The sequence below is a fragment of the Podarcis gaigeae genome (assembly GCF_964106915.1).
Source record: "Podarcis gaigeae genome assembly, chromosome: 1".
NCBI lineage: Eukaryota > Metazoa > Chordata > Lepidosauria > Squamata > Lacertidae > Podarcis > Podarcis gaigeae.
This window is the reverse complement of record NC_139678.1, coordinates 31,130,782-31,158,698: the sequence shown is the minus strand read 5'-3', so window position 1 is coordinate 31,158,698 and position 27,917 is coordinate 31,130,782. Positions and strand designations below refer to the sequence as shown.

General features: G+C 41.7%; 3 protein-coding genes across 19 annotated transcripts; 1 reads left to right on the top strand and 2 right to left on the bottom strand.

Moving 5' to 3' along the window:
* Positions 1 to 118: 118 nt before the first annotated feature.
* On the bottom strand, positions 119 to 18,856 carry MLH3 (mutL homolog 3). Of its 16 annotated transcripts, none has more exons than XM_083731010.1 (13): positions 18,289 to 18,856; positions 13,815 to 17,104; positions 13,082 to 13,180; positions 12,329 to 12,399; positions 10,224 to 10,328; positions 9,580 to 9,652; positions 8,428 to 8,499; positions 7,549 to 7,657; positions 6,296 to 6,455; positions 3,258 to 3,281; positions 2,011 to 2,089; positions 1,209 to 1,360; positions 119 to 527 (listed from the first exon to the last, which is right to left on the bottom strand). In XM_083731010.1, exons 2-13 carry the CDS (start codon positions 17,038 to 17,040, stop codon positions 447 to 449), a joined length of 4,251 nt encoding a protein of 1,416 aa, XP_083587136.1. In that variant the 5' UTR covers positions 17,041 to 17,104; positions 18,289 to 18,856; the 3' UTR covers positions 119 to 446. The 16 variants fall into 16 exon arrangements, 11 of the variants coding, with proteins under 11 accessions (XP_083587136.1, XP_083587138.1, XP_083587140.1 ...); XM_083731012.1 differs by lacking the exon at positions 13,082 to 13,180 and adding an exon at positions 18,086 to 18,140 and having other exon boundaries at positions 18,583 to 18,644; XM_083731014.1 differs by having other exon boundaries at positions 18,462 to 18,638.
* A 1,192-nt stretch (positions 18,857 to 20,048) lies between these two features.
* ACYP1 (acylphosphatase 1) lies at positions 20,049 to 22,559 on the bottom strand (the record flags this gene model as incomplete). The annotated part of the gene is given in 4 exon segments (XM_083739135.1): positions 20,049 to 20,482; positions 21,615 to 21,710; positions 22,378 to 22,521; positions 22,524 to 22,559. Coding segments are annotated over 4 exon segments (492 nt in total). The 3' UTR covers positions 20,049 to 20,266.
* Positions 22,444 to 27,807, top strand: ZC2HC1C (zinc finger C2HC-type containing 1C). 2 transcript variants are annotated; one of them, XM_083735196.1, is made up of 4 exons: positions 22,444 to 22,484; positions 23,021 to 23,115; positions 24,251 to 25,538; positions 26,478 to 27,807. In XM_083735196.1, the coding sequence occupies exons 3-4, from the start codon at positions 24,270 to 24,272 to the stop codon at positions 26,781 to 26,783; spliced, it is 1,575 nt and encodes a 524-aa protein (XP_083591322.1). In that variant the 5' UTR covers positions 22,444 to 22,484; positions 23,021 to 23,115; positions 24,251 to 24,269; the 3' UTR covers positions 26,784 to 27,807. The 2 variants fall into 2 exon arrangements, with proteins under 2 accessions (XP_083591322.1, XP_083591321.1); XM_083735195.1 differs by lacking the exon at positions 22,444 to 22,484 and adding an exon at positions 22,521 to 22,637 and having other exon boundaries at positions 26,478 to 27,337.
* Positions 27,808 to 27,917: the final 110 nt, after the last annotated feature.

Below are 27,917 nucleotides of genomic sequence, written 5' to 3'. Positions count from 1 at the left end.
AAATGACAAAAATACTAAGGTAAAGCAGTATAACAATTTGGTTGAAGCAACAGTTCTGATCAAATGTTGAATCTGTGTAGGACCATAATGGTATGACCATAAAGCAATGAGACAAGAGTGTGATTCTATTCTTATTTTACTATTATTATTTTACAAAAAGCATTTAATGATACAGTGCTAGTGCAATGCAAGCCACTCCACATTTTTCAGGAGCACAGATGTGAATATACTGCCTCATATATTTTTTAAGTATTAGACAATCCTGGTCCTTGCTGAATGAATTCAGGATGCTGAAGTTCCTTCTTTTCTTGCGCTTTCAGAGTTGATCCTCCCAGTCCCACAGTAATTTGTGTTCCATAACAGGAACATCCATTGGCGTTTGCCTCAAGCACTACCTGTTGAGAGGCATCAGCATTCAATGAAATTTTAAGATCTGGTCAGAGCTTTCAGGTACAACAGTCCTTCTCTTTCCCAAAGAGTTGCCAGCACTTCACCATTTTCTTTAGTTTAGCCAGATTAGGTTTAGGCTGAAGCGGAAAAAAGAACATTAATGACTTGGTCACACATACCTTAACTCAAAGAAAATAATCCAATAATATTGCTTATAAAATCCTGTACAAATTGATATTTAAATGGAGAGTACCCTCCGAGTTTACTTTTTGTTTTTCCGCAAAATTAATTAAAACTTGTTATACGATTATCATGAACAGTGCTTGTTTCTACTTGCCTGAGAGTAAGCCCCACTGAACTCAATATGACTTACATCTGAGTAGACATTGTATAGGATTGCACTGGAAAGCAAGAAATGTATTAGATTCTTGCCTGGTCCTGTTCAGAAATCCACATGGACATGGATGTTCAGTTCTGATTCCTCATGTGTTCCTTTACAGGTATTATTCAAAAAGCTAAATCTTATTTTGAAAAGGCCTTTATAGTAGTAGTTCACATAGGACTTCAACTGAACTAATTCTCAGATGAGATGCTGGATAGTTTTTGCACATTATTAAATCTCTCTATCCAAATTTGAAGTAAACCACATCGGGAAGGTTCTACCCTAAAAGGTTGCATGTAATATATACGCATACAGAAGAAGAAAACTGAAGTAGTGTGTTCTACCCAGGCAAACTTGATGGTTAGTATGAAATTTCTGTTAGGATAGGTACACTCAGTCACCATATCCTGTGTATTTTGCCTGCTGAATGTAATACCTGGCTTTCCTGCTGCAAGTGATCTACATCAGCAAGAGGCAGCATCGAAGGTCTCCCATGAGCACATTGAAAAGGTAACTGACAACATGACAAAGCTTCCATAAGATGGCAGCTCTCCTCCAAAGTCAAGCTGTGATTGAACTTAATAGCACCTGAAAAAAGAAGAGGCTGGATGGAGTAACTCTACAAGAAGGGCAGCTCTTTCCTAGAAATGAAGTTGCATAAAAGGAGAGGGACCTCCCCCCCCCCCAAAGCTCTATAACTATGTTAATATCTGTTTCACTACGGCAACCAACAGCACACAATTTGCAACTCATACCTGTAGTAAAACCCGTTTTTTGCCCGTGAGGGTGAGGAAGAAACAATAGTTGTGAAAATCAAAGGGAGATTTCTCTCCACATTTCTGCTTGTGTATGCAAGTTTTTCACAGAATACACATGACATCATCCACACAACAACATCCTCCTCATCAAAATGCCATTTCATTCCCCACTCCCCCATTACTGTTCATGGGGAGTTCGCTTCGGATCCTCCATGAAAATGGTAAATCTGGATTAAATGGGAAAACAACATGGGATGGCATTTTGATAAGGATGATGCTTTTTAGATGCAGCACAAAACTTGCATGCATGAGCAGCACTGAGTTCACAGTAAACTGATATACGGAAGCACAGTTTCAGTATGAAACATCATAGATCCCCGCTGTTCTGCTTTTAATGAAAACTACACCTGTCCTCTCTGAAAGTGTGAGGAAGGTTTCTGTAGAAGAAAGGTGGCCCAAGATAAACAATGCTTTCCTTACCATGGCAAGCCTGGGAAGCCAGCACCTTCAGAATTGTTAGAGGCAGTGTCCCTCGTGCCCCTCCTGTGGATTGCAGAAGCTGAAAAACAACAATTGTTTCTAAAGACAACTAAGAATGAAAAGTCACAGCAACTAGAGATAGTGAGGTCCCAGGTGGTCCATAAGGTCCCAGGTGGTCCATATAACCTTGCCTTTCTCATGCCATGCTCTGCACCAGCAGTCAACTAGGCATATCTACGCTTCCTCTTGCCCTGCTGCTTTCACTAGGTGAAACCCCTCTTTAGCACTCAATCAGAGCAAACAGCAATTCAGCTTTTCCCCTGGATTCACATTGGCTCCAATTTAGTACTAAAGAGCAGTCTTTCCCCGAGAAAGGAACAGGGCAAGGGGAAAACTGCTCAGACAGGGCACAAATGGAGATGTGGACAAGCTCTAAATTTGAAACAATTCACTGTTGCATCCAAGCATTAGACTCCTTCCTCAGCAAGGAGGGGGGAGTGATCAGCAGAGAGCTCCCTTTAAGGATTTTGCTCCCAGTCCCCTTCATAATCCCGGGGGTGGTTACTAACTGTTTTCCTTCTCCTAGTAAAAAATCTCATTCAAGTGTAAGTTGTGAACAGTCCTTAGGCTGTTACAGACTGTTAGTTCCTTTAACAAGGGAATATGAATTCTCCCCTGGTTATTTTAGAACCCTACACAATAAAAGAACAATTTATGTGGAGCACTGTATATTCCCCCCCCCCTCCTTTTCCATGTAACAAAAGCTTGTACCACAGATTCTCCAGTGAAAGGCCATTTGTGGTTTAAACATACATGGTTATTTATTTACTGATGTATCTGCTCCCTTCTAGACACTGTTTTGTTACTGTGTTTATTCTGGGAGCTTCACTATTTCTGGGCCGTGTTGTTTTAGAATCTCAAAGAAGGGGGTGAATTGCCGTCTACCAATGGCAAGAGTGAAGAATGTACATTTGCCAAAGCAAAACAGTTAGATGTCACAGGTCCAAGAACAACATGATGCGGCTGCTCTCTTTCTTCCAACTCCTCCCCAAGCACATAGGGAGGGCTGGCTTTTCTTATCCTCCTGTTCTGGCCACTGGTGGGAAGGAGTCTGCCCCAACCTCAGGATTCCCAAACATGCAGATGGAAATTCAATATGCTTTCCGACTTTAGGAGGGTAATGTGCGAGTCATGTCTAATTCATACAGCTCTTCTTTATAAACCACATATACCCACACACACCATACCTCAATTTCCTCTCGAATGAACTCCTAAAAAAATACAAAAGATACAGATCAGACAAATGAGGTTATGTTCTTTTCTCACCCTCACAAACAAAATCTCTGTCCTTCAAAAAGGGATTATCAAAACCATGGTAACAAAAAAACAAAAACAAAAAAACCAGAATACAAAGGATCTATACATGCCCATTTCAGCACACCAGATGTCTCAGAGGAAAGTATGTGGATGGAACTAAGAAGCCCATTATGTAGTAAACTTGCAGATATAATGTTAAATTTATTGTGTTTTAATTAGTTATTATAAACTGCCCTGGAAATTTTGAATTGAAAGATGATACAGAAATGTTTCAAAATAAATTAATGGGTAGTAGTCAACTAAGTTTACTTGGAGTACACCCACTGGAATTAATGGACCTAACTTAGTCATGTTCATTAATTTCAATGGGTCCACTCTGATTAAAACTTGGTTGACTATCAGCCTTAATGGATTTTCATGCATGAGTATGACTGCAGTTTCCCCAAACCCATCTTGCCAATTACAATGGAAAATAGGCTAAGCAAATCCTAGATATAAAATGCTCTGCAGGTTTAAGTATCATTTCTATATATTTGGATGTTAAATATATTAGGATTAGGCTGCTATCTGTATGAAACAGCTAATACATCTGCAGAGTAAATAACCTATCCACTTTAGGTAAGAATTATTAGCAAGCTGTTCCAGTCTGCCTGATCAAGACCTGTATGTAACACTGCGAAAGCTCAGGAAAAACTTAACCGATATAGTGGAAACAATACTGAAAGATCATGCTTTAATCTGGTAGCATCTCTGAATAGAATTTTCCTCATACGTCTTCCAATATTTTTATTCTCCTCACCATTCCAGATCCTCAGAGTCTATGCCTAATGTGCAACATAATCCACATGTGGAAACAGTTTTCAAATACAGATCTCCAAAGTGGATGCATACAGAAGAAACATAACCTATAACCAGACAACACATACCCAGCTTCTGCTGCACCCTCTCACAGTTACCTACAGTCATTAAATGTGAATGTAATTCCCCAACTACATTAATTACATTATTTCCCTTAAAAGTGCGGCCTTGGTTGTCATTCAGTGCATTTTGTAATAACTCTGGTTATTACAGAATGTCAAAAACTGAATGTGCCCTTCTTCCACAGTAAGCAAGATGGTATGTGTGCCAACACACACAAGAACCAACTTGGAGGAAAGGCAACTGTTAATTCGCTTCTTTGTCAGAAAGAGTACCCACTCACAAGTCTCAATAGGCCAAGTTGAGGAAAGCAAACCTATCTCTGTCAACAACATAAGACTTCCAAAACAACTGTACGAAGTGCTGCATTGACAACCTGTAACCCACAAAGCAATCCTGAGGTTGAAACGACTCAGAAATCATACATGGTAAATGAGGACATCTGGTTTCCGAAAAGTCATACAAGCTCTGAACTGATCTCTACCCTGTTTCTTAAATTAAAAAGTGACAAATATGAGGCTGTATTCCCCAAATGTCTCAACAAATGAAAATGATTTGTAAAAATGTTACATGGAAAAAATACGAGAGACAATACACATACTTCTGTAAAACAAGAAAATCTTAAATAAATAAATAAATAAATAAATAAATAAATAAATAAATAAGAAAGAAAGAAAGAAAGAGAGAGAGAGAGAGAGATCATTACAAGATGCTAGATGGCATATTAAAAGGTGCTAGGTGGGTAAGAGATAGGATGATATTTCCTATCCAACATGCCTTTTCACCCATCATTTTTAATTTTTGTTGTTTCTTGCATTTCTTTCTCCCATTCAATGAGGTGGATGAGGTTAGGAAAAAGTCTTTCTTTTTGTGTATAAAATTTGGTGCCCTTTGACCAAGCAGTAAACGTTTTTTATATGATTACTCTCAAAAAAATAAAAAAAATTATCAGTGGCTTGTTTCATCTTATTGTATATTTATTAATAAGAGATGTTTTCATTAGCCTATTGTTTATATAACTATTTACATGTTGTTCTGCCTTGTAAATGCTCGTGAATTATGTAAACTTTTTGAAGTTGTAAGCTGCTTTGAGCATGATCTATGATGAAAAAACAGCATACAAATAAACAATGATGACACATGAAAAAAATATGAGGCTGTAGTGGGTGGCATGGTAGTGCTGCTCACCTGGCCCCCCACAGCTGAGTTGCAGCTTGTGGCGTTTGCCTCCTAGGTGGGTCATAAGGAAAGGGTTAAATGAGTGTGAAGTGGAAACTGATAGGAGGAGTTAGAGTTAGAGTTAGAGTTAGAGTGGTTGAAAAGTGAGTTGAGAGTTGGGAGTTGGAGAAGGAAGAGGGAGGAATAGTCTGTGGGTTGGTTGAGTTGTGTGGTGAGAGAGTGAGAGGAATTGTTAGGTGGAGTCAGATAGTTAGTTGGGATAATCAGGTTGAAGTTGTTAGGAACGAATAGGACAGTTAAGGAAATAAGATTAAGAAACTGACAAGAAAAATTAACTGAAACCATAAGCTTGTTCATGCCTATAAATAAACTTGATTATTTGTTAATGTTAACAACTGACTGGACTCTGTGTGAGAGAACCGGGTTGGTGGCAGCGAAGAAAGCAATTACAGTGGTGGCACAGGGTAAATAGACTGTCAAACGTCCGGGGACCCTGTGTGATCGCTACACAGCTGTTTGCCCAGAAGGTGAGGGAGAGGGGCAAGGTGGCACAAAGGTTGGTGCAGTGCGGAGCCAATCTGCCACACCAAGCGGTGCATTTGTACCACACCAACCTCTCCAGCTGGCAAGCAGCAGTGACTCCACTGTCAGGAGGTCCATCCCACCACGCTGTCTGTTACTGGTGCAGGGTGCCACATAAGAGTTCTCCCACACTTCATGGTATCTTTCTGTTTTCAGGACGTCGTACAGACTCCTAGTTATGCAGGGCAGGGAACAAGAGTAATTGCAATGCAGACAGGACTTCCAAGCAACTTGCTGCCGATCGTTATTATAGAGCAGACATAGTAAATTATTCACATCCACATATCACCTGCACAATGCTCTTCGTCACTGTCTGCCTGCCACGGCGCAATTCATTGGCCTCTTTCTCCACAAAACACAGTGGCACTTTCCCAATAAGAATCTGAGAGCGATTGTTCTCTGGAAAGGATACTTCAAGGCCTAAGTCCTCCAGACTTTTTTGGCAGCACCTAGAAATTAAAATGGAAGCACAAGATTCTGAACTGGAAGATCAGCACTGGATATTCCTTTCCACCCAGTTCACAAACTCCCAAACCACAATTACTGCACTTTCTTAAAAAGAAACACAGTATAATCAAGGATCAGCACAATCATTTGCCGATATACTTTCTTTACAAAAAAAGAAAAGAAAAGAAAAGAGAGAAATCATTCTATGGAGGAGCAGAGTTTCTGTTATAGAGCACTACTCATTGTTCAGTTCAGGAAAAAAAGTTTATGATTAAACAGCAAATGAACTTGTATTTGAACCTATCTTTTTAGATTGTGAATTTTATTATGATTTATGGTCAAAACATACCCTCTTACACCACAGCCAAATAAATGTTTATTCAGAAGTAAGTTGCTTATTTCCAGGTCAGTGGATATAGTACGGTTTCTTTAAAGTTTGAATATTATTTATTTGTATAGCTGAAGATTAAAAATGTAAAACAGAATAAAAGCAGAACAGAATACATTACACAGTTAAAATAAATATTAAAACCAAACTTTCTGTCAGATAGGAGTTTTCTCCATTGAAGAATTTAGATTATCATACCCACAAACTTTTCTCCTTAAAATTGCCGATTTAAAGGCAAAACAAGCCACTTTTTCAGAAGTGTTGGGGGGCCTGTATCCTAATAAAGTTTAATCTAATAGCCAATTGATCTCCAACTGGGAGATTTAAATACTTGAACAAGACTGCTCTTCAGTCCTTGGAGATTGAGCAAACAAATCTTTTTCACTTCCAACCAATGTAACTTGGAACTTCATAATCCGTCTACCACAGAAGAGGAACAACTCAGAGAAGGAGATACTCATTCAGCTTCAATATCACCTTTACAATACCAGCTACATTGGCTGCCGGTGTGTGTCCAGGCCTAATTTAAGGTGCTGGTCTGTCTTATCCTTGTGAATCTGTGTTATTCTTGGTTTTAGAAATAATTGATTTTTGATAACTTGTAGTTTTTATTGTTGTAAGCTGCTTTGGATGGGCTTAAAACAGAAAAAGTTGCATGTATTTTAAAACAGAAAGCACAACCAATTCACAGTCTGGCTAATACCAACCATAAGAGTCTCCTCTGCTCCTCTGTAATCTCAATCTCCAATGGGGGGCAAACAGTGGAGGCTAGCAATTTCTTCTTGCCCAATTTTTCTGGTTGCTTCTCATAGGAATCTGAGAACAACAAATGCACTGTTATCTATATTATATATAAGAAATGTACCTTACTGCCTCATCCTACAGCCCTATGTTTTAGAATGCAACATGCATGCAGTTTGAAGTAACATAGTACAGTATTTTCTTCAGCAGTGGACGGGGGACCTATAATATTAAGAACTGAATATTCTCTATTTTCAACCACAAGATTGTTCATGAGACATGAGGATTCCCAGCCAGTATCAACCATGGCCATCCAAATAGGTAACAATTATAATTTCCTTTAATGCACGACCCACCCAAAAAATAGCCAAGCAAGCTGTTACAAGTATAGTGACTCCATTTAAATCCTTTAGCAAACACTTTTTGCAGTCCCAAGGGCTTTTCACATTCTTGAGCAATTTTCGCTGCCAGGCTACAACCAGAAAAGTTTCTCTTGGACTCTTCCCTGTAGAAAATTCATAACTCTTGTTGACAAGGAGGTCAATGAACTGTTATAGGCACAATGGACTGCTGCTGTGTTCTACTGAGTTGTGGCCAGAATCTCATGAGGCTTGAAAAATACACATCCCATGTTGGACAGAGGAGATTATTCACAATTAGCTAAAAATATGGGATGTAAAGAAAAATCAAAAGAAGCCAACGTTGGGGATGCTAGTTCTCACAATGAAACTGATCCTATATTTTCATTCCCTACAATTAACTGACATACATCACAACAAATCTAATACAGATTTGCATCAGAAAAGGAAGAAAGCTGCTTTTTTTTTAACCACCTGTAACTATACCTGTAATAAGTTGCTCTAGGCGGATACGCTCATGGGCTGCATGCTGATCCACCAGCACTAAGAGATTTCCACCTAGATCAAAAGCATCATAAAAAATTCAGCATATAAACTTGTGCTACTATTTTCTTTTGATCTCATCTCATCCAATAGAATAAATAGAAGTTTTCTGAGCATATGCTGGAAATGTTAAAAAAGAAAGAAAGAGGGGATATTATCTTATATGTCATGCAGCAAAAAAGTATCGGAGAAGAAGATAAAATGCATAATAGTTTCTGTTATTGTTTAAGAGATTCTTTTAAATCCCATTTTTGAAAAACTAAATTATGTCAAAGGCTTGGTATGGGGAAAACGTCCCACCAAGGAAGTAACTTCTTACATACAAGCTGTGGCAATAATATTGTGTGCAAAGGATTGGAGATAACAAAGAATACTGAAAGTAAAAGAATAGCTAAAAAATGTTTAGATTGGGCATTAATGGAAAACCTGTTATATTACTTTCAAGCACTAGAAAAAAGAAAATTGCAGTATTTTTACACATTACTTCCCCAGTCAAAGAGCGATCTTAAGAGGTTTTAAAGTGTTAATATTGTATAGTCTACTCTCGATGCAAGGTTAAATAGGTTCTCTTTTGATATGTTCTACAGATGAATTCAATAAAAGTCTATTCTACACACTAATTTATGAATTAGCAATCATTATTTGAATCTACATCATATCATTAAGATATTTTGCAGATTTGTCCTATTGACCAGGGGTTGGGAACCTCCAGCATGCAGACCAATCCTGGCCCACAAGGGGGATCCAATTTGGCCCACAAGACCATCTTCCCCAGGTCACCCCCATTGGGCCATCAACTGACAACATTGGTGACATCAACTGAGAGGCTGGATGATGGAGTTTAGTCTTGTACTGCCTGTGTGCCCCATTCCCAACACGGAACAGGATCGTGCAGCCAAGGGAACAGCATTTAATCTCTGCTCTTCAACCGAGGAGTAGAGATTAAAGTCTTCTCAAAAGCAACATGGCCCAGGATGCCAGCTTAGAAATGCCATTACTGGCTCAATATGAAAAGAGTTATGTCATTGTCCCGGGTAAAGCCAAGTTCTACAAAAGCTGCAAAACCCCATTACTCAGAGGAAGTAGCATTCTTACCTGTGTCTTCATTCTCATCAGCCATAGTATTTATTAAACAGGCAATAAATTTATTGTCCACTTGATTAAGAACCTGTAACACATTCAGTTGACTATTCATTAAAACTTGCAAATAAATCTATAATAACTGTATAATAATTCAACAAAGATGGGACGCGGGTGGCGCTGTGGGTTAAACCACAGAGCCTAGGACTTGCCGATCAGAAGGTCGGCGGTTCGAATCCCCGCGACGGGATGAGCTCCTGATGCTCGGTCCCTGCTCCTGCCAACCTAGCAGTTCGAAAGCACATCAAAGTGCAAGTAGATAAATAGGTACTGTTCTGGCGAGAAGGTAAACGGTGTTTCCATGCGCTGCTCTGGTTTGCCAGAAGCGGCTTAGTCATGCTGGCCACATGACCCGGAAGCTGTATGCCGGCTTCCTCGGCCAATAAAGCAAGATGAGCGCCGCAACCCCAGAGTTGGCCATGACCGGACCTAATGGTCAGGGGTCTCTTTTTAATTCAACAAAAATATTTCACTAGTTCAACAATTTGTTGACATACACCAATAAAACATTCTTTGCTAAAAACAGCTATTAACTACTGCACTGTCTGTATCTTTCCAACTCAAAAGAAATGTTTTGTGTAAATTGTTAGCATATTTACCTGCACTGAATCAATCATCTTCTTGGTGAACCTATATGGGTACAGGATGTTATGGATTTTCACAGCAAGAGTATCAGCTTGCCCACTGCTCACATTAAGAGCAACCTATAAAACATATAATCAAAATTAACTTATTAGGATGTCCGCTGGAACAACAAATATCAGAACTCAAAATCATATGAACAATTGTTTTTAAACAATGTTCTTCGTAACAGAACTCGAAGTCCCATTCAAATAGTATTGACATGGGTGTTTCCCACACCATCTTGCAAACCTCTGTGGGATGCTAAATAAAGTTGTAACATCAGCAGTGTGCAGTCCTTCTGATCAAGATAAGTGGTTTTTTGCAGCAATCTTACCCAAAATATCTCAAACTGATATTTGAGAAGCGATGTGGTCACCCACTATAGTATCAGCATTTTGTTGTATTTGGAGTGGATGCAACGAGCTAGTAAAACTATCACCCACTATTGTTGTCACCTTACACAGATGCTTAATGTCTACATCAGTTTGAGATGATAATGATAATGATGGAAGCTATCCCTTACTGGACTGAAGCTTGCAGCTGATGTTATTTTTTAAAAGGCAACAGCAGAAGGTTTGCTACTTTGACTTGACTACTGCCAAGTTAAAATATGAATATAACCTAATGGGCATAGTATATACCATATTTTTCGCTCTATAACACGCTCCCAACCATAACACGCACATAGTTTTTAGAGGAGGAAAACAAGAAAAAAAAATTCTAAACGAAACAGTGGATGTATGATTTTTGTGGTTCATGCTGTGGCCACAGACATGTGATCTGACGGTGAGTTTGGGGTAGCCCAATGCAAAAATCCTGAGGATCCATGTGGACCCGTGCTTTGTAACCACGTTTTTGCACCACTGCGGCCCCAGGCAACAGTGGGTGCATGATTTTTTTGGTGCAAGATGTAGCCATGGACATGCTATGTGATCTGATGGTGAATTTGGGGTGACCCAGTGCAAAAATCCTGAGGATCCGTGTGGATCCGTGCTTTGTAATCACGTTTTAAGTGGGGAGGGAAGGAAAAGCACTCAAGGGACGAGGAACACGCGCGGGGTGTGTGGAGAAGGATGCTGTTAATAATGCAGAAGAGGGGTATAAGAGGAGAAGGCTCTTATAAGAGGAGTGGGGAGGAGAGAGCCTGCTTGCGAAAAACTTTGCTGCTATTTCGCGAGTGGGGAGGAGAGAGAGACAGAGAGCCTGCTTGCTTTAAAGGAGCCAACCTCTCCCACTTTCCTCCTTTAAAGCAAGCAGGCTCTCTGTCTCTGTCTCTCTCTCTCCTCCCCACTCAGCGGCTCTTCTCCTGCTTTGCTGTTTCAAAGCGAGCCACAGAGGAGGGAAGGAAGGGGAAGGAAGGGAAACCATGGATCCTCTGCTCACGACTGCAGCAGATCCCCCCGCCATCTGTAGGCATTCGCTCCATAACACGCACAGACATTTCCCCTTACTTTCTAGGAGGAAAAAAGTGAGTGTTATGGTGCGAAAAATACGGTACTTTCCATCACTGACCAACTCCTTCTATATATTTACTTGAAAGAAGTTTCCTTGAAGCTCAGTTGGACTCAGTTTCAAATAAATACGTTTATTCTAAAGATAGCCATATCCCTCATGAGTAAAGAAACTTAATTTAAATGAGCAGTAAATGCAATAGATAATACTATAGATTCCCTATCACATTATAGAATCCAGTTAGTCCTACAAGAATAATCACATTGCACTATTTACATTGCCAGAGATAACTGAAAACTGTGCTATAAACCATTTAGCTTATAACTAGGGCACAGTGCTTTATCCTCAAGTCAAGATTGTTGTTTTGGTAATCTAAGCAGGGCCTATAAAAGCAATTTGGCTTCCAAATGAAACAGGATAAGCTTTTGGAAAAGTTTGAACAAAAATACCACCAATTTCCAAATTGCATGAAGGACTTGTAGACTCAATAAGCATAAGAGGCATGAGTGATAAGTTTTTGGACAGTTCCATAAATCTATACAACAATTATTATCTCAGTCCAAAAATCACAATGCAACATAAAACAGAAGCAAATCCCAATAATTAATGGTGACGCAATTCCACCCACCTCTGGAAAGTGAGCAAACACAGGATTGTCCCATTCAGAAAACAAGGACTGGAGAGATTCTCCTTGCGTATCTAGAAGAAAATATATGCAAAGTACTGAAACTATGGGGGTTGGTTCATATTTTTTCCATCTACAAGTTATGATAATATCCAAGTAGAAAAAGCACACTGCCCATTATGACATTTGAAATTTTATTTTATCACAAGATTAGAAAACCACTTCACTGCACTATTTATATAGAAGGATACAAAGCAAAGTTTGTATCCCCAAATTGCTGCTTAAGTAGCTCTGTCACCTTTAGGTGTGATTGTTAAAGTGTCAGGATCTTCCTCCAGTGTGTGTTTTAGTACAACAATCTGCCCTGCCTTGAAATGTTAAAGAGGGCTTGAAGTAAGTTGCTCATTCCTACTAGAGAAAACACATACCAGAACAATGATTCACCTTTCCTTGATTCATAAAGATCTCAAAAATTAAATATGGTGTCATTTCCAGACGAGAACTAGGACAATCAGAAGAAAGGGATTAATTTTCCTCTTCAAATCACTGTTGTTTACATAGAAGTAGGCACTGCATGCTATCCACATTTTAATTGACTTTGACCCTTAAAAAAGTTATTTCCAATTCCACACGTCAAGTGATTCATACAAGTCCCATTGTTAAGAGACCTTGAATCACTCCAAGTTCCTGTTGGGACAGCTGGCAGAATTCTTTGGTTTGTTATTATTTAACATAGTACTCTATGTCCTGGCCTACCTCTGAAATCTTGGCTTGCTAAACTCCTCTCTTGCCGAGGTCTTGGAAGGAAGGGCACAATAAGCTCACTTCTAAATGGGTGGCATCTGCACTGAAACCCTAAATACCCAACGAAAGAATTACTTCTATAGATGTGCTTACAAGTGCTAGTCTACAAAAATGTCCACTTGCTGTTTTTTTATTATAAAAGGATCAATAGGTGATTAGCATAATACAAAACATTAAAGAATCACATTAATGCAACACTGTAATGATTTACTCAACATTTTATGAATTACGAAAGACACATCAGCAAGGAGACCTGCATATAAACTGTTCAGAAATAAAAGAACAGTGGTTTTCAGCAGGGAGTGGGGGGGGGGAGGAAGAAACTCCCAAGTGCTTGAAGGAAAATTCATTCCAGGCCCAACATGTTTCAGGGGCATGTTTTGAACAGTTCTCATCAAGTGCATAAAAACACTAGTGACAATTCTTGTTCAGAGAATGTATTCCCTCTCCCTTGAAGGACTGTTCCAAAAGGTGTTGAGACTGAAATAAATATTTTTTTCAAACACCTGGACTTTCTTCCTCCCTCTCCCCCTACTGCCTATCCTGCTACAGGTGGTTACATGGTTTTGTGCTTATAGAATCACAGAACTGAAGGGGGTCATCTCGCCCAACCTCCTGCAATGCAGGAATCACAACTAAATAATCCCTGACAATAAGCAAACCTGAAAAAACACTGTGAACTTACCACTCTCCATGACAACGTTTACAGCCACTGTGCTTATATCTTTAGTACATATAGCCTGAGGTTCCTCGCTGGGAGCAGTATAGGTGCTCAGTCCACTCAGTTTGTTGATGTATACCATCCTACCCAACGAAGCATCAAACTGCTGAAACCATTCAGAATGATGCAGCTGTGGCTCTTCCTCCTCAGCTGCACTTGAGTCATCTGCAGCATCCTCCGTATTGCCAGTCAAGTTCACATTTTGCAGTTCAGAGGCTTTCCCAGCTTGCTTTATAAATCCATCCACAATGCCTGTATTTTCACAGGAGCCTTCAGAATCAGCCTTTTTGTTGGACAAAGCTAAACTTCTGTTTGGGGAAACTGCATATTCCCCATCAGTGTCAATGAAACAATGGCTAACAGTATCTTCCACGTTCCCAGGTCTTGTGCTAGAGATTCCTACAGGGTCATCCTGCTCATCAGAGGCTGAAGCAAAAGAAAAACTCTCTGCTCCTGTTTTTCTTGGGGAAATTTGAGGTATTTGGCAAGCACTCTGCAAAAGATTATTTTGAGATAGGTGGTCATGTCTGACTTCATCTTTTGGGCTTGAATGTGCTTGGGATTGTTCTGAAGTATGCCCTAGAGGTTCTGCAGTTAAAGTTTCTATAAGGCAGTCCTTCATTCTAGATACTTTAGAGGCAAGTGTTCCTGTGAAGTTAGTGTCAGAAAGAGGTTTATTTTTTATCTGAGAGTATTCCGTCAGTGTCAGAGGACTCTCCCTTATATGAACAGCTTCTCCATGTAATAGGCTTTCTTTTATGGAGTGCTGAGATCTTTCTAAAGAAAAAAGGCAATCATGACCACTGTTATTAGACACAAAATGTTCCTTAGTTGGAATTTCACAAGTACTAGAGTTCTGAAAATTTGTATTCTCATTAGTGGGATACCTGCCACAGGCTGGCCTTTTAACCTCACTCTTTTCCGCATCAGTTGTTGGTGTACTCTTTACGTTCCCATAATGTCTTCTGAATCGATCTAATGACCCCAGCTTTGGATGCAAGCTTAGTTTTGTAAAGCCACAGGATCTAGGCCTAACTGAAGGATCAATCATTTCCCTAGTCCGAGTTGCACTGTCTAGATGATGAACAGGACCTGAAGGTGCCTTATAAATAAATTCTTTGCCATGTGATGTTACAAAGTCAACACTATCATGTGGAGGAAAAGAAACTACCTCATTCTTTTGACCTGACATGTTCTTCTTCCTCACACATTTGTTTCCAATGGCAGCATTGGTCCTCACGTTTTCTTCAGCATTTGGAGTTTTCTCTGAAAACTCTAGCTTTTTTCCAAATATATCCTTGGCACTTATTGGACCCAGTTGTGTCTGTCTGTCTAATGAACTGTTAATTTCTGTTGTTTTGTGAGGTGGCAAATTTTGCATCAGATGTGTTATAAGGCCTGTGGAACACAACTTAATTTTTTTCCTTCCCATTACCACTTCTCCATTGACATTTGATCCTGCAGACGGTTCCCTACCTGTCACTGGCTTATATTTTCCTATCAATCCGTGTCCAAGAAGAGATTCACCTTCAAACTCATTAACATCTTCCATAGCTTCAATATGTCTCAGAGTGACAGTGCTGGGGTTACTTTCCTGAAGGGCTCTGTCTTGTTGCCTATTTGCACAGTTATCATGTTTCTCAGTACAACATGAAGTAGAAGCATACTTGTCTATTTCTAAAGCAACTGTCCTGTCCTGTTCGCCGATTTCTTCTGGACACTTGGAATTAATTGGCTCAACAGGGAGATTATCAGAAATGTTTGATTCTGGGTGTAGGTTACCCAACTTTGGCAAGCTGGGAATTGTGCCATTTTTGTCAGGCAGAAGATTCTTCACATTACTGCTACTCAGATCATGAACAGGTCCAGTGCTAGTCAAATCTGAGCCAGCATCTATTCCCTCCAAATTGTTAGTTGGTGCTGTGTGGTCTGATGTCTTATTTTCATGAATTAATTTCCTTTTGACAGACTTTGACTGCAGATTAAACATTTCATAAGAATCCACAATATTATCAGAAGCTCTCTTGAAACTCTCCTGCAAGTCCTTCTCCTCAAGGAGAGATGGGTGTAAATCTACAGTTTTAACTAAACAAAAGTCATTGTTTTCATTAAATTCCTTAACGTCTTCACCACACAGCTCAATAAATAAATGTTCTCGCTTTAAAAAATATTTTACTCCTTCCTCAATGCAATCTAGGAGAGCATTCCAGTTGTGAAACTCTATTAGAGTTTTTGCAGGTTCCAAACACACATCATACGCATCATATGGACATTTCACATTGATAATAAAGACTCCATAGAGCTCTGGGCCAGAGCGCTGACGAGCAGGACTTGAAGACCCACTTTTTGTCTTACATATAATGCTTTGTTTTCTTAATAAAAAGTCAATAAGTTTATGCAATCTTGTTTTTAATACCAATCTATTATTCACATATAGAAACTGAATATTCTTATTGTAATGCCCTTCAGAACTGATAAAACCACTTATTTCGAATACTGCAGATTTATAATTTATTTCTCGTAATTTCTGGGATCTACCTAGATCATAAATCTGAGAAAACCGAGATCGTGTATCTTTTGTCTTTGGTAACTGAAGCACCATTGAACAGGAAGCATCATTCCTTAAAGAAAATGAGATGGAGGGATGAATAAGTGAAAGAGCCTCTACTTTATGCCTCACTCTCTCAAATTCCAATCTGGAATCCATGCACTTTCTTCTCACAGGTAATTGGTGGAATAAATTGTATGCAGTCACTGTTGTTCCAGCACTTGGTCTATTCAATTCTGTTTCAGAGACTTCCAGGCCTTTTCCATTGTGAAAAAGTTTCAGGAAGGTTTTTGCTACCTTATTTGTCTTGGATGATATTTCCAATATACTGGCCATGTTTGCTATGCTTGCCAAAGCTTCTCCACGGAAGCCATAAAACTTTAGATTTTCTAGGTCTTCCACTGAGTAGCATTTACTGGTAAAATACCTATTTCCCACTTTGTTGAGGTCATCTCTTCCCATCCCACTGCCATTATCCACCACCTGGACTTTAAAAGTTTCCATATCCAATCGGACAGCCACACATGTTGCTTTAGCATCTATGCTGTTAAGGACAAGCTCCTCAACACACTGGCCTAGTGAGTTGATGGCCACTCCAGACCGCAAGCTGGTTTGCACTTCTTCAGCCAAGCATTTGATCATCACAAAAGTGGAAGGATGAAAACCTCAGGAGACTGGATATGTACTGCCACTTTCTTTGAATCCCCTATAAGAAAATAGAGTGAAAACAACCAAAAGCTTAATAGATATATTTAGCCAGACTCCTCATAAACTCCTTAACATTTCCCTAGTTTGTTTCCATGGTCATTCTTGTTGCCTTACAGCACAATCCTATATTTGCCTACTCATAAGTAAGCCTCATAGAATCAAATAGTGCTTAGTCCCCAGTTTGCAGCATTTGTCAACAAAATTCAGTTTTCATTTTAGAAAAGTTCAGCAATTGCAGAATAGCTCCATTTGTTTCCAAGTTGATTCAACACTTCTTTATGTTTTGTCCAAACCATATGAACATGCACATATACACAAAATCCAAGGCCATCAATGCCAAAGCTAAATTATGACAAATAGCTGATTTTTGGTGAATTCAACATGTGGTTTCACAAGTTGAAAACAACACACATATACACACAGGATTGTGTCAGCTTAATATGAGTGAAATTGAGCATAACTGTTGGACACTAATGCAGAGTGCCATAATTTAGCTGGCACACAGATGGTAATAAGTGAAGATACACAAACATTGTGCTTATTACAAATGTTCTAGATGGGGGCTTAATATTGTAAATGGGGCATTAGCAACATTTTTAACCTACTGGATTTTCCACAGAAAGGGTAAATCTAGGGAAAAAATATGCTCTGGTATTTTCATGCGAATAACATTACATGGATGCTGCAAAAATAAATAAAAAAAAGAGAACTGATTCCACAATAAACACTTATCTGGAAGCACCCAAAAACTGTACAGTCCATTCAGACTAGTTACACATGGAAAGAAGCTAGTGTGGTGCTGGCTTTGAGAGGATGCAGAAAGTTAAAAAATGAAAAAGGAAGCACCAACTAGCCACCGCTTCCTTTGCTTTTTGGTTACTGCATTGCTTGGACCAGTATTTGCAGAGCAGGTATAGAGTCATTGTTAAAATACTGGCTGAAGCACAAGTTCAAAACTATCCTCAGTTTTGACACTCACTTAGGAGATCTTGGGCCAGTCAGCCACTCTCAGTCTATCCCATTTCATGGGACTGCTATTGTGCCAACCAGGGTTTGAGAAATAAAATACAGTAAATGAGTACCTAGAAAGATTTGAATAAAGCAAACGCACTTTTAAAATACAATTAAAACCCCTTATGAAGCGATTCCAGCTGAAGAGGGGAAAGGGGGGAGGATATATACCCGCCTCTTTGCCTCAACTAAAGCAAGACTTTCGGGTGACCAAAGCTGGAGAGAAAAGCAGGTGCTCCGGACTTTATAAAGACAAAGTAGAAAGCGGTTGGTCTGCCCCGGGTAAACCACTGGCCGGACTCTGTCTCCTCCCTCCTTGCATCCCAGGCGTGCTCGCAACAGACCCGCTTCTCTTCCTCGCTCCGCCTCCCGCAACCGGACAAGGCACCAATCCACATCCGTGGCAGCCAAATCGACTTGCATCTCCCGCCGCCTCAGCTGGTGAAATTAACTGTCAGACACCACCTGAAAACTGAGGAGGGAGGCCTGTCGTCGTCGTTGTTGTTGCTGCTCAACAGCCACCGGCGAAAGCATCGGGACACCGATTCCTAGCGTACAGAAACACGTTGCAATGCACCCTGGGTATTGTAGTCTTTTCGAAACTCATTCGCCAGCCCCGCTGGTAGGATCCTTTGTGTTTGCCGCACAAAGTCTGTGTTGGACGTCTCTGGGGCGCTCCTAATGAAGGGCCGATAAGTCACCCCTACAAAAGCGGCGTGGAATAAGTAGCAGCAAAAGAAATCTCTGTAGGCAAGGGAGCGAAGGAACTCAGAAAATTTGTTTCTAGCGCTGTGCACAATTGCATTCTTTCCATCCGATGAACTGGGCTCTAAGCCATGAAAGCTGATAACATAATAAAATTTATTAGCCTTTAAAGTGCAATGATAGTGTTTTAGCTGAACAGACTAATACAGCTGCCTCTATGAAAATTATTCAGAGGCCAAGGCAAATCAGGGGATGAATGTTGGGTTTGAAACACACAGGTTGGAGCCTTTTTTGTGCTCTTTAAATTTGTCAGATCTGAGCATTAGCTATATAGCCTTCTCAATGCAGTACAGACTGCATACACATGAAGTGTTTGTAAACCAGTTTTATATGGATAGGCTCAACTGTTAAGAATATAAGAGCCTTGCTGGATCAGGCCAAAGGCCTGTCTAGTCAAGTAACCAGTGTGGCCAAGCACATACCAATGGGAAGCCTACAAGTGAGAAGTGAATGCAACAGCACTCTTCCCATATGTGATTCCCAGCAACAGGCATTCAGAGACATGCAGCCTCCAATAGTGGAGGTAGATAATAGACTTCATGGCTAGTAAGTAGCCTTTGATTATCCTTTCCTCCAGGGATCATTCATTCCACCAGTTTTGCCAAAGGCCCAGCTCCATCATGCACCTCCTACCCCTGAACTATGCAAGCTTGTCATTATAAAAATAACTGTTTTAAAAACTAGTGCCTGAGTTTGATGTGTTTTCCCCTCTTCCCTCCTTGTCCCTTTTCCCTTATGTGTTGTGGCTTTTTAGATTGTAGGCAGAGGTGAATTTTGGGCAGTGCAATCGGTTCCATCACACTGGAGGGCACTGCAGGGCGAATTTTGGGCAGTGCAATCGGTTCCATCGCACTGGAGGGCGCTGCAGGGCTTTGTAACTATAACATAGTGAATTGAGCAGAACCAAAGGTGAGAGGCTGAGGTGGTGCCAGATTTTGGCCTTGCACAGGGTGCCACTGACATTTTAAAGACCAAAGTCTGCCATTGATGTAAGCCTGTGGACAGGGACTGTCCTGTTTTAATTGATTGTATGTAAAGCCACTCTGGGAGCCTTGTTGATTTAAGAGCAGGGTACAAATGCTCTAAACTTTTTTTGGCATCTGCCTGTCTCAAGAGACAATGGAGTGCACCTCCAGGGGGTGATGTTAAATAAATTAATAAACAAACCTAAGCATACACTTTATTAACAATTCTTAACACATCAAGTTCTTAGGACATTCAGTGTAACCAATGTAATCACAATGTAAATAAATAATTTAAATATATAGTTAAAAGTGAATAAATCTGCACATAAACAATTAATATAAAAACTAAAGGGAGCGCTTTCTTCCCAATGAGCTTACTGCTCTTACTATAAATATAGTACTTTCCCCCTGGGGCACTATTATTTGACAATACAAAAGTCACTATGCTCTAAACGAGCAATCTTCTTCTCATTGCGGAATTCAGCTCTGTCGATGCGGGACTTGGGGCTTCCTGTCTTCTGAAGCCATTCTTGAAGTTGTCGCACCTTGACAGTAGGACCTTGGATTTGGCCTTGCACAGTGCCATAGTCAGTATTCTGCACCCAGCCAACGACACCCAACTTCTTTCCTTCAGTCTAAAAAAATATATAAAGATGCAATTTATATGCTGGAAAAAGAGGTAATAATACACTGCCTTGTGGGACATATTTGAGAGAAGGAAAGGCTAAGGAGTAAACACTATACAAATCCAGAGTGGAGTCCCTAAGACAGTCGGATGGCGCCTTGTACACGCCTTCCGGCAGCTCTGGCAGCCATGTTGGTGTGAAACATATTGCTTTCCTTTCCTTTAGACCACACCAACAAGGCCAAAAGGATGTCTTTTTGTCTAGGCAGCCCAGGTCCTCCATATACACTGCCCAGGCTTGCGCCCCAGGGAGGTCACTTCAGTGCTGCTAACACAGCAAAAACAACACAGGAGGCAGCAGTTATGAGTTACTGGTACTGTAATTCTTCAGCAGTTTGGCTTCACCTCCGGAGCAGCATTCCGTTGTCAACATATACAGTGGTACCTCGGGTTAAGTACTTAATTCGTTCCGGAGGTCCGTTCTTAACCTGAAACTGTTCTTAACCTGAAGCACCACTTTAGCTAATGGGGCCTCCTGCTGCCGCCGCACCACCAGAGCATGATTTCTGTTCTCATCCTGAAGCAAAGTTCTTAACCCGAGGTAATATTTCTGGGTTAGTGGAGTCTGTAACCTGAAGTGTATGTAACCTGAAGCGTATGTAACCCGAGGTACTACTATATATGCAGACAAACACACAAACACACAATGTAATTAGTCTGAATAGAAAGAAACTACAGAATATATTTGCATATCAACCAATATCAAAGAAGAAAGAAATAGCCACTGCTTACAATCCAGGCCTTTTGGAAATACAAACTGAGGATAAGTGTGGTTTACTCTTAAATACGGTAAATGGACGGGAGATAGGACTGTAGCCTGAGCTTAAAACACAGCTAGATATAGATACATACACTACTTGGCCGCAACTGTATCTCAAAGAGGCAGTAGGAATGCACTGGATGCGGGAGTGTATACACAACTTAAGTTGCCCAAGCAAAGCTTCTAAAGCGCTCATAATGCTCACGCTTCCCCCCCCCCCCCCACTATGCCTGTGTGGGAGCGCTGGGGAGGCGACCGGAGAAGTCACACACCACCTTCCCTTTGCCTACCCCAGGGAAACCTCAGACTAGAGCACACCCACCTGTGTGTTTTTGCGGAAAAACACCCCTTGGACTTTCCCGAACACTTCGTAGTCCACTGAAATGAGGCCGTCTCCCTCCGCCATGGCTGCTGGCGCCTGGACCAAAAGCAGAAATGCGATTAGGCAGAAAAGGAGACGCCGAGGGTCAGGGTCCCATAGTGCCCACCCCTGCAAATGCTGGGAGAAGACGACGGTAATCTCCGCAACCTCCGACGAAGGAGCCATGGTTGTGGCGGCGGCGGCGCCTACTTGGCCCAGCCACTCTCCCAGGGGGAGAGGACCGCCTCCCACTCCGCGTCCTGCTCCATATTAGGGAGGGCAGAGGGCGAAGGGGCGCGGCGGGGTCAGGGCCGCCCGTCATTTGCATCCCCTTGGCTACAGAAGAGGGAAGGAGAGACCTGCCGATTCAGGAGCCTCTCGGCGCGTTATATCTAAGAGCGCGAAGCTGCCGCCAGGCTCGTCGCCAAGGAGCGGAGCCGGTCTCCGAGGTCCCAGCCAGGGGCACCTGGGCGGCACCAACCGCCACTAACGGCTCGCCTTACCATGGAGCTGCCCTCGGCCCAGGTTACTAGAAGGGCCTCAGAACATGGAGCGGAAGTGGAGACGGTCGTCAAGGAACGAGACCGGGCGTCTCTTTCTCTAACCTTCCCCTCCCCCCGCCCTTTTCATGCTGGAACGGCAAATAAGCTCGAACCATAGAGAGGGGACGACCATTTCCCTTAAAAATAAATAAAAATAAGTCAACGCACAGAGATAGACAGACCCTAAAGATGCAGACAGGAAACAGGGAGGACGGAGCCGGATGTAGCACGCGGGCGCTCGTTGCTAAGCAACGGTGGTAAACAGCTGCCCTGAGGATCGGAGGCTGCGGTAAGAAGAGGCAGATGAAAATAGGCTTGGCTTGGCTTGAGGGGCTGGGGACGAGTGTCTGGAGCAGCCAGGCATGCTCTGCGAGGGCGGGCGAGCAGGCAGGCCTTGCGGAGCGCGGGGGTCCAAGTTACCCTGGAGACTGAACAGGTGGGTGTGGGTGTCCCCTCTTGGCTTCATCCCATTTCTCGGTGGAAGATGTTTGTTTGGCTTCTGTTGCCCCGCGTAGAACTGACCAGGCAGTCGCTTGGAGCGAGCGGTAACAGGACGCTGGGTTGAAATCTTTTAATTCTGCAACTAACTGGCAGTCTTGTTGAAGAATAAGGGGTGGGGGTGGGGTGGGGACCCTGTGGCCAGACACAAATTGTTGGTCTCCAACACCTGTCAGCCTTAGTCAGGATAGACAAGGGGAGACTCAGGGATGATGGAGGCTGGAGTGCAACATCTGGAGGGCCACTGGCACCCTTAACTTGAGGATGCAACCTCTATTAGTTTCATATAGGAATAGCTACCATGATTTAAAAGCATTATTTTGGCAGGTATCTTGCATCAGCTTTCTGAAAAATTGAGGCCCATCACTTGCCAACATCTGATGAAGCTTCTACTGTAGTCTAAACTGTTCAGTTACATTAAGGTTAGTGTACCTGTAATGAGCTATCAAACACCTGTCAGGCCACCTTCCCATTATTAGGAATTTTGCTGGTTCCATTAGGGTCAGTAGCTTCCATTAGAGTCAGTAGACCCTAAACACTGCCTTAGGTGTACACTATGTTACTGTCTTCTATTACATGAGAACTGTCATAGTGAATGAGAGCAATAGCATATCTAGTTAAATATCCTGTATTCTAGATGCTATACGTATAGTGTCAGCTGGATGCTATATATAGAAATTTATCCATTTTATTTAGTCTGCTGCCTTTGGTAGTCAAAACCTTTCATAAGCTTAGATTGGTGCGCCAGTTGAACAGATAGCTTGATCACAGTTGTCCATACCCTGATATAATCTAGGGTTGACGGATATGATACATTGCATGTGAGGTACTTTTGAGTACTGGTAATTTCAGTTGGTTCAGCATACTTTCTGATCATTTTGAACATATTTCAAGTGTATTTAAAAACTTCACTGGCTGCTCATCAATTTCTGAGTGCTGGTACTTATCTTGATACCCAAGTACCTGAAGGAAAACTTGCTACCATGTCAGCTTTCCTGTGCTTATCCTCTTTGGAGGCTCTCTTCTAGGTACCCTCACCATTTGAAGTAGGGAGGATGGATTGCATCAAGTTATGAAACACCCCCCCCCCCATTTATTAAAGTCTTTGTAAAAGGCTTTCTGTGCAGATATAATGGTTTGATCCCTCCCTCTGCCAGTCTATTTTAAGAGAGGAAAGGAAAGGACTGGAATACTTGATACACTGTTGACTTCTTGTCCCCTTTTCTACACCATTCCTGCTCCCTTAGGCCCTGATGTCAACACAGAAATTTCTAATGGCATAGGGTCCCCAAATTTGCCTGGTGCACTTACATTTGCACAGATTTAAGGATTCTGGATATTGTGCTGATACAATGTCAGGTCCTGATGCAATATTCTGTCATCCTCCCCATATGCCAGTGCTGTTTCCATCACTGAAAAGCAAGGCCCCCCTCTATATATCTATAAAGGCCCCCTAGAGCTGATGTGTACTTGCTTTCCCCTATTATAGTAGGGGAAAGGGACTCTAGCATGAGGGCCCCAATCATAGCATGTATGTAACTTGTTGCATTCCCCCAGGCTTTACTGGAAATGCTGAATGGCTCATTTGCAGCTGGCTGTGTGTTCACATATGGATCCAATGGCGGCCAATTCCAGCCTTCCTGCAACAAGCCAGGAAAGATGCCACCCTGAGGCTCTTAAAGAGCAGGTCCAGCTAGAACACCTGAGGAGTAATATCCAGCAGCAATTCCTGTGCAACAAAGATAAGAAGCTGGCAGATCTTCATATCCAAAAAGGGCGGAGCTCTTCTTGTTCTCAGCCTACAGAAACTAGTCAACTGATCTTGGAGAAGGCAGGTTTCTATTCTGCTGGCCCACGCAATTGGTACTTCAAGGGCCAGGCCAACAGTCTGCCCTCCCACTGGAGAACCAAACGGAGAGAAGGTGTGGACAGGTCATACCCTCTAAAACCAGTCTTTCCCCATACAGCTGGGAATGTTCACCTGCCCAGTTCTTGGCAAGTTGGGAGCCCACCAGCTAGAAAGACTCCTCCCATTAGCCCTAGCTCAGAGAAAAAAGGAAGGTCACATGCAGTCAAGACTCATCATGTTAGAGTGCCTTCTCCTTTTTCTGTAGAGCAATCCAAGAGAGCAGCTTCTCATTCCCGTAGGGCAGAGTCGGGCTACATTCAAAAACTGGAGGCTGCTGGGCGGAGCTTAGAGGAGGAGATCCAGCGAAAGGAGGCCCTGCTCAGGGAGAAGCTGAGGAGAACGGAAGAAGAGCTTCGAAGAATCCAGTGGGAGAGGCAGCAGGCTGAAGCAGAAGGAAGACGGCAGCGGGGAGGACTATGTATGCCTGAGAGGAAAGCAGCAGGTATTACTCAGGGCCATGTTTCCAGATCTGTAGCTCAAACGCGTGACTGTCAAAAGGTACATATTCCAGACAGCCCTGCTGTCTCAGTGGGGACTGCCCTGCCTCCCCAGGCACTCCACATGGAAAAGCTAAAAAAGCAAAGATTGGTGGCTAGCAACAGTAAAATTCGAGAGAATGTATCCCAGATTTCAGCCACTTCTAGTCCAGAACTGGCTTCCATACGTGACCAGGCTCCTTCCGCAGCAGCCTCATTGGGACAGGTTGACTGTGTGGCAGCAGAACCCTCATATACAGAGGCTCCAAGCAGTGTAGAGGATTGGGGAGAGTGCAATTTCTGTGGGCGAAAGCTTTATTGCTCCAGGTTGGAGAAGCACATAAGCATCTGCAGGAAGAATCATGGCTCCAAGAGAAAAGTGTTTGATTCAAGCAAGGCTAGAGCAAAAGGCACCGAATTAGAGACCTATTATCTATTGAAGGGTACAGACACCTCTCAGGTAATACATTTACTTACTTGTTATGCATACCCTGCTGTTCCTTTGGGTCTGTTTGGAACTTTTAGACAGTCACTGATCAGCCTGGGTCCTTTTTAGGTTTAATGATGTACCAGCATCATTTGCCATCATTCTCTGGTTTCCACTTTGATGTTCATTCTTTAATTCTTGGAGTTCCTTTCAAATCATGTGGAATTCCTAATAAATCTTGATGATCTCTAATATACCTCTAATTGCCCTTCATTTACTTCAATTCAGCCATGGGTAGGGTGACTGCTAGAAATTATACCAAACAAGAGCCCAATTTTACCTTCTTTCATCATACAAAAACGAGGTGTTGAGGATGTGAAAACAAATCTTCAAAATTATCAAATTAATTTTATGTAACAAGTCAAGTCACTCATAACTAACCTACAAATGTCACAGCTGCATGATAAGATTAAGATCAGGCTTAGAACGATCCTCTGAAATTAAGAATGAAGAAAATACTCATATTTAAAAGTATGGAACAGTCCAGTGGCATCAGAGTCCTTCTATTTTAGAGGGTCTGTTCAATTTCACCATCAGATTAAATCTGGTAATTTTACCCCTGTTTAAGAGATTTCATCTGCATTCCAGTTACAATGTTCAGATGATCTGAGCAGTGGCAATGATTTTGGTAGGAAACCTAGTGATATCATTCTGCAGTGGACCTGTGAGTTAGTGATATGACTTTTTAAAAGCAGCACGTGTTCTGTCCACCTAGCAGAACTTTGGTCTTCACATATGCTATGTAGTTCCATTTGCCTTATAGGGACCAAGAACCTGTTACATTAGAAATATCCTGCTATCTGGTATATGATAACTAAACTGTGTCCAGAACAAAAACAGTGGCAGGAAATATCAGAGTGTGAGCTAACAGGTTGTACTAATAGTTTCTCCCTTTCCCCCTTCTCACTGCAGAAAAAGAATTCCAGACAAAATTTTGAGGCTTCCAAGCAAAACAGTGAGCTATCTAAGCAAAGCAACTGGAGGCAGAAGCACGAATCGTTCATCAAGACATTGCGTAGGGCTCGTGAGCTGCAACGAGTAATCTCCAAAGGAGGGAAGGCATCAGACCTCCCCCCGGCCCCTGCTATGGAGAACCCAGACTACAAGTTATGCCCTTATTGCACCCGTCAGTTTGCACCTAAGGTGGCTGAGAGACACATTCCCAAGTGCAAGAACATTAAGAACAGACCCCCACCGCCACAGCAAAAGAAGCGCTGATAGTAGTGGGCCAAAGTGAGATCTGCAACTGGCATCATCACATTGAGGCTCCCTGCCATCTCCTTGTTTGATAGCACAGAGTAGCAGACAGCATTCCCAGTGCTGCAGTTTCATTTTATATATAAAATACAAAGGTGTGAAATCAGTGAGAAGCCCATAAACCATGAACAGATTATTAAACCCCATGTATTGCATATTAAGGTCCAGTGCTTTGTAAAATAGTTAGACCTAAGGTAGTGCTCTTACATCTGTGTTGCTGCTGTTGGCTGGTCCTCATTCCCTCCCCTTCACAGAACCCATGCACATTTGTCAGGAACATTAGGATTTCTGTCTGCCTCCTAGGACATGGGATTATGTGCTAGAAAGATACTACTGAGAATTATCAGAAGGAACTCCTACCTGTCTTGAGGTAATCTTCAACTTTGTAAGGCATCTGCTAAGTGGACTACCATTCTTGGTTTACATGTTCATACAAGAACAGAGAATTCTTAGCTCCCATAACTGAAATGAAGGTCTTAAACTACCCAGATGCTCAGCATTACGTAAAGCTCAAATCATAGAACTGTATTACTAATATAACTGCTGGGAAGGGGGTGATACCTACTTGGATACATTGCATGCTATCCATCTCATCTGGCCATTAAGTTTTCTTGCCTATCTACAAAGTCCAAATTTCTCTAAAGCTAAAAAAGAATGGCTATGGGGAATATGAGAATGGTGATTGTAAAATGGATTGATTACTTTAGCATGATTTGGCCACTGGATCCTACCTCTTTATGCAGTCATAAGCTCGGGGAGCGGGGAAGGAAAACTAGTTAGTTATTCAGGAGGTGGGCATTTGGACTAGCCATATCTTTGGTGTCAGGTTAGTGGCTGAGACATTTTGGGGGCTCACCAACTAGAGAGAGTGTTAGGCAAGCAAGGGGAACAAGTGCATTAAAAGCAGGGTGTGTATGCATTCATTGTCTCCCAGTGATGAACTAACGTCTGTAATAAAATATGTGGAATGTGGCAACTTGGAAAACATGGGGGAAATGTAATAATTGAACGTGGGAATGTATTACCTCCATCACAGCTTCTTCAGAGATACCAGCATTATTTTATGCAATGCAATACTTCAACAGATTATGTGGT

Excerpts from the sequence above, each read along its gene's own strand:
- MLH3 (XM_083731010.1), bottom strand. The coding sequence starts at position 17,040 with ATGATCAAATGCTTGGCTGAAGAAGTGCAAACCAGCTTGCGGTCTGGA. Across the intron at positions 10,329-12,328 it reads TGTTTGCTCACTTTCCAGAG|GTTGCTCTTAATGTGAGCAG; the intron begins GTGGGTGGAATT and ends TATGTTTTATAG. Across the intron at positions 1,361-2,010 it reads GGCTTCCCAGGCTTGCCATG|GTGCTATTAAGTTCAATCAC; the intron begins GTAAGGAAAGCA and ends TTCTTTTTTCAG.
- ZC2HC1C (XM_083735196.1), top strand. The coding sequence starts at position 24,270 with ATGGCTCATTTGCAGCTGGCTGTGTGTTCACATATGGATCCAATGGCG. Across the intron at positions 25,539-26,477 it reads AGGGTACAGACACCTCTCAG|AAAAAGAATTCCAGACAAAA; the intron begins GTAATACATTTA and ends TTCTCACTGCAG.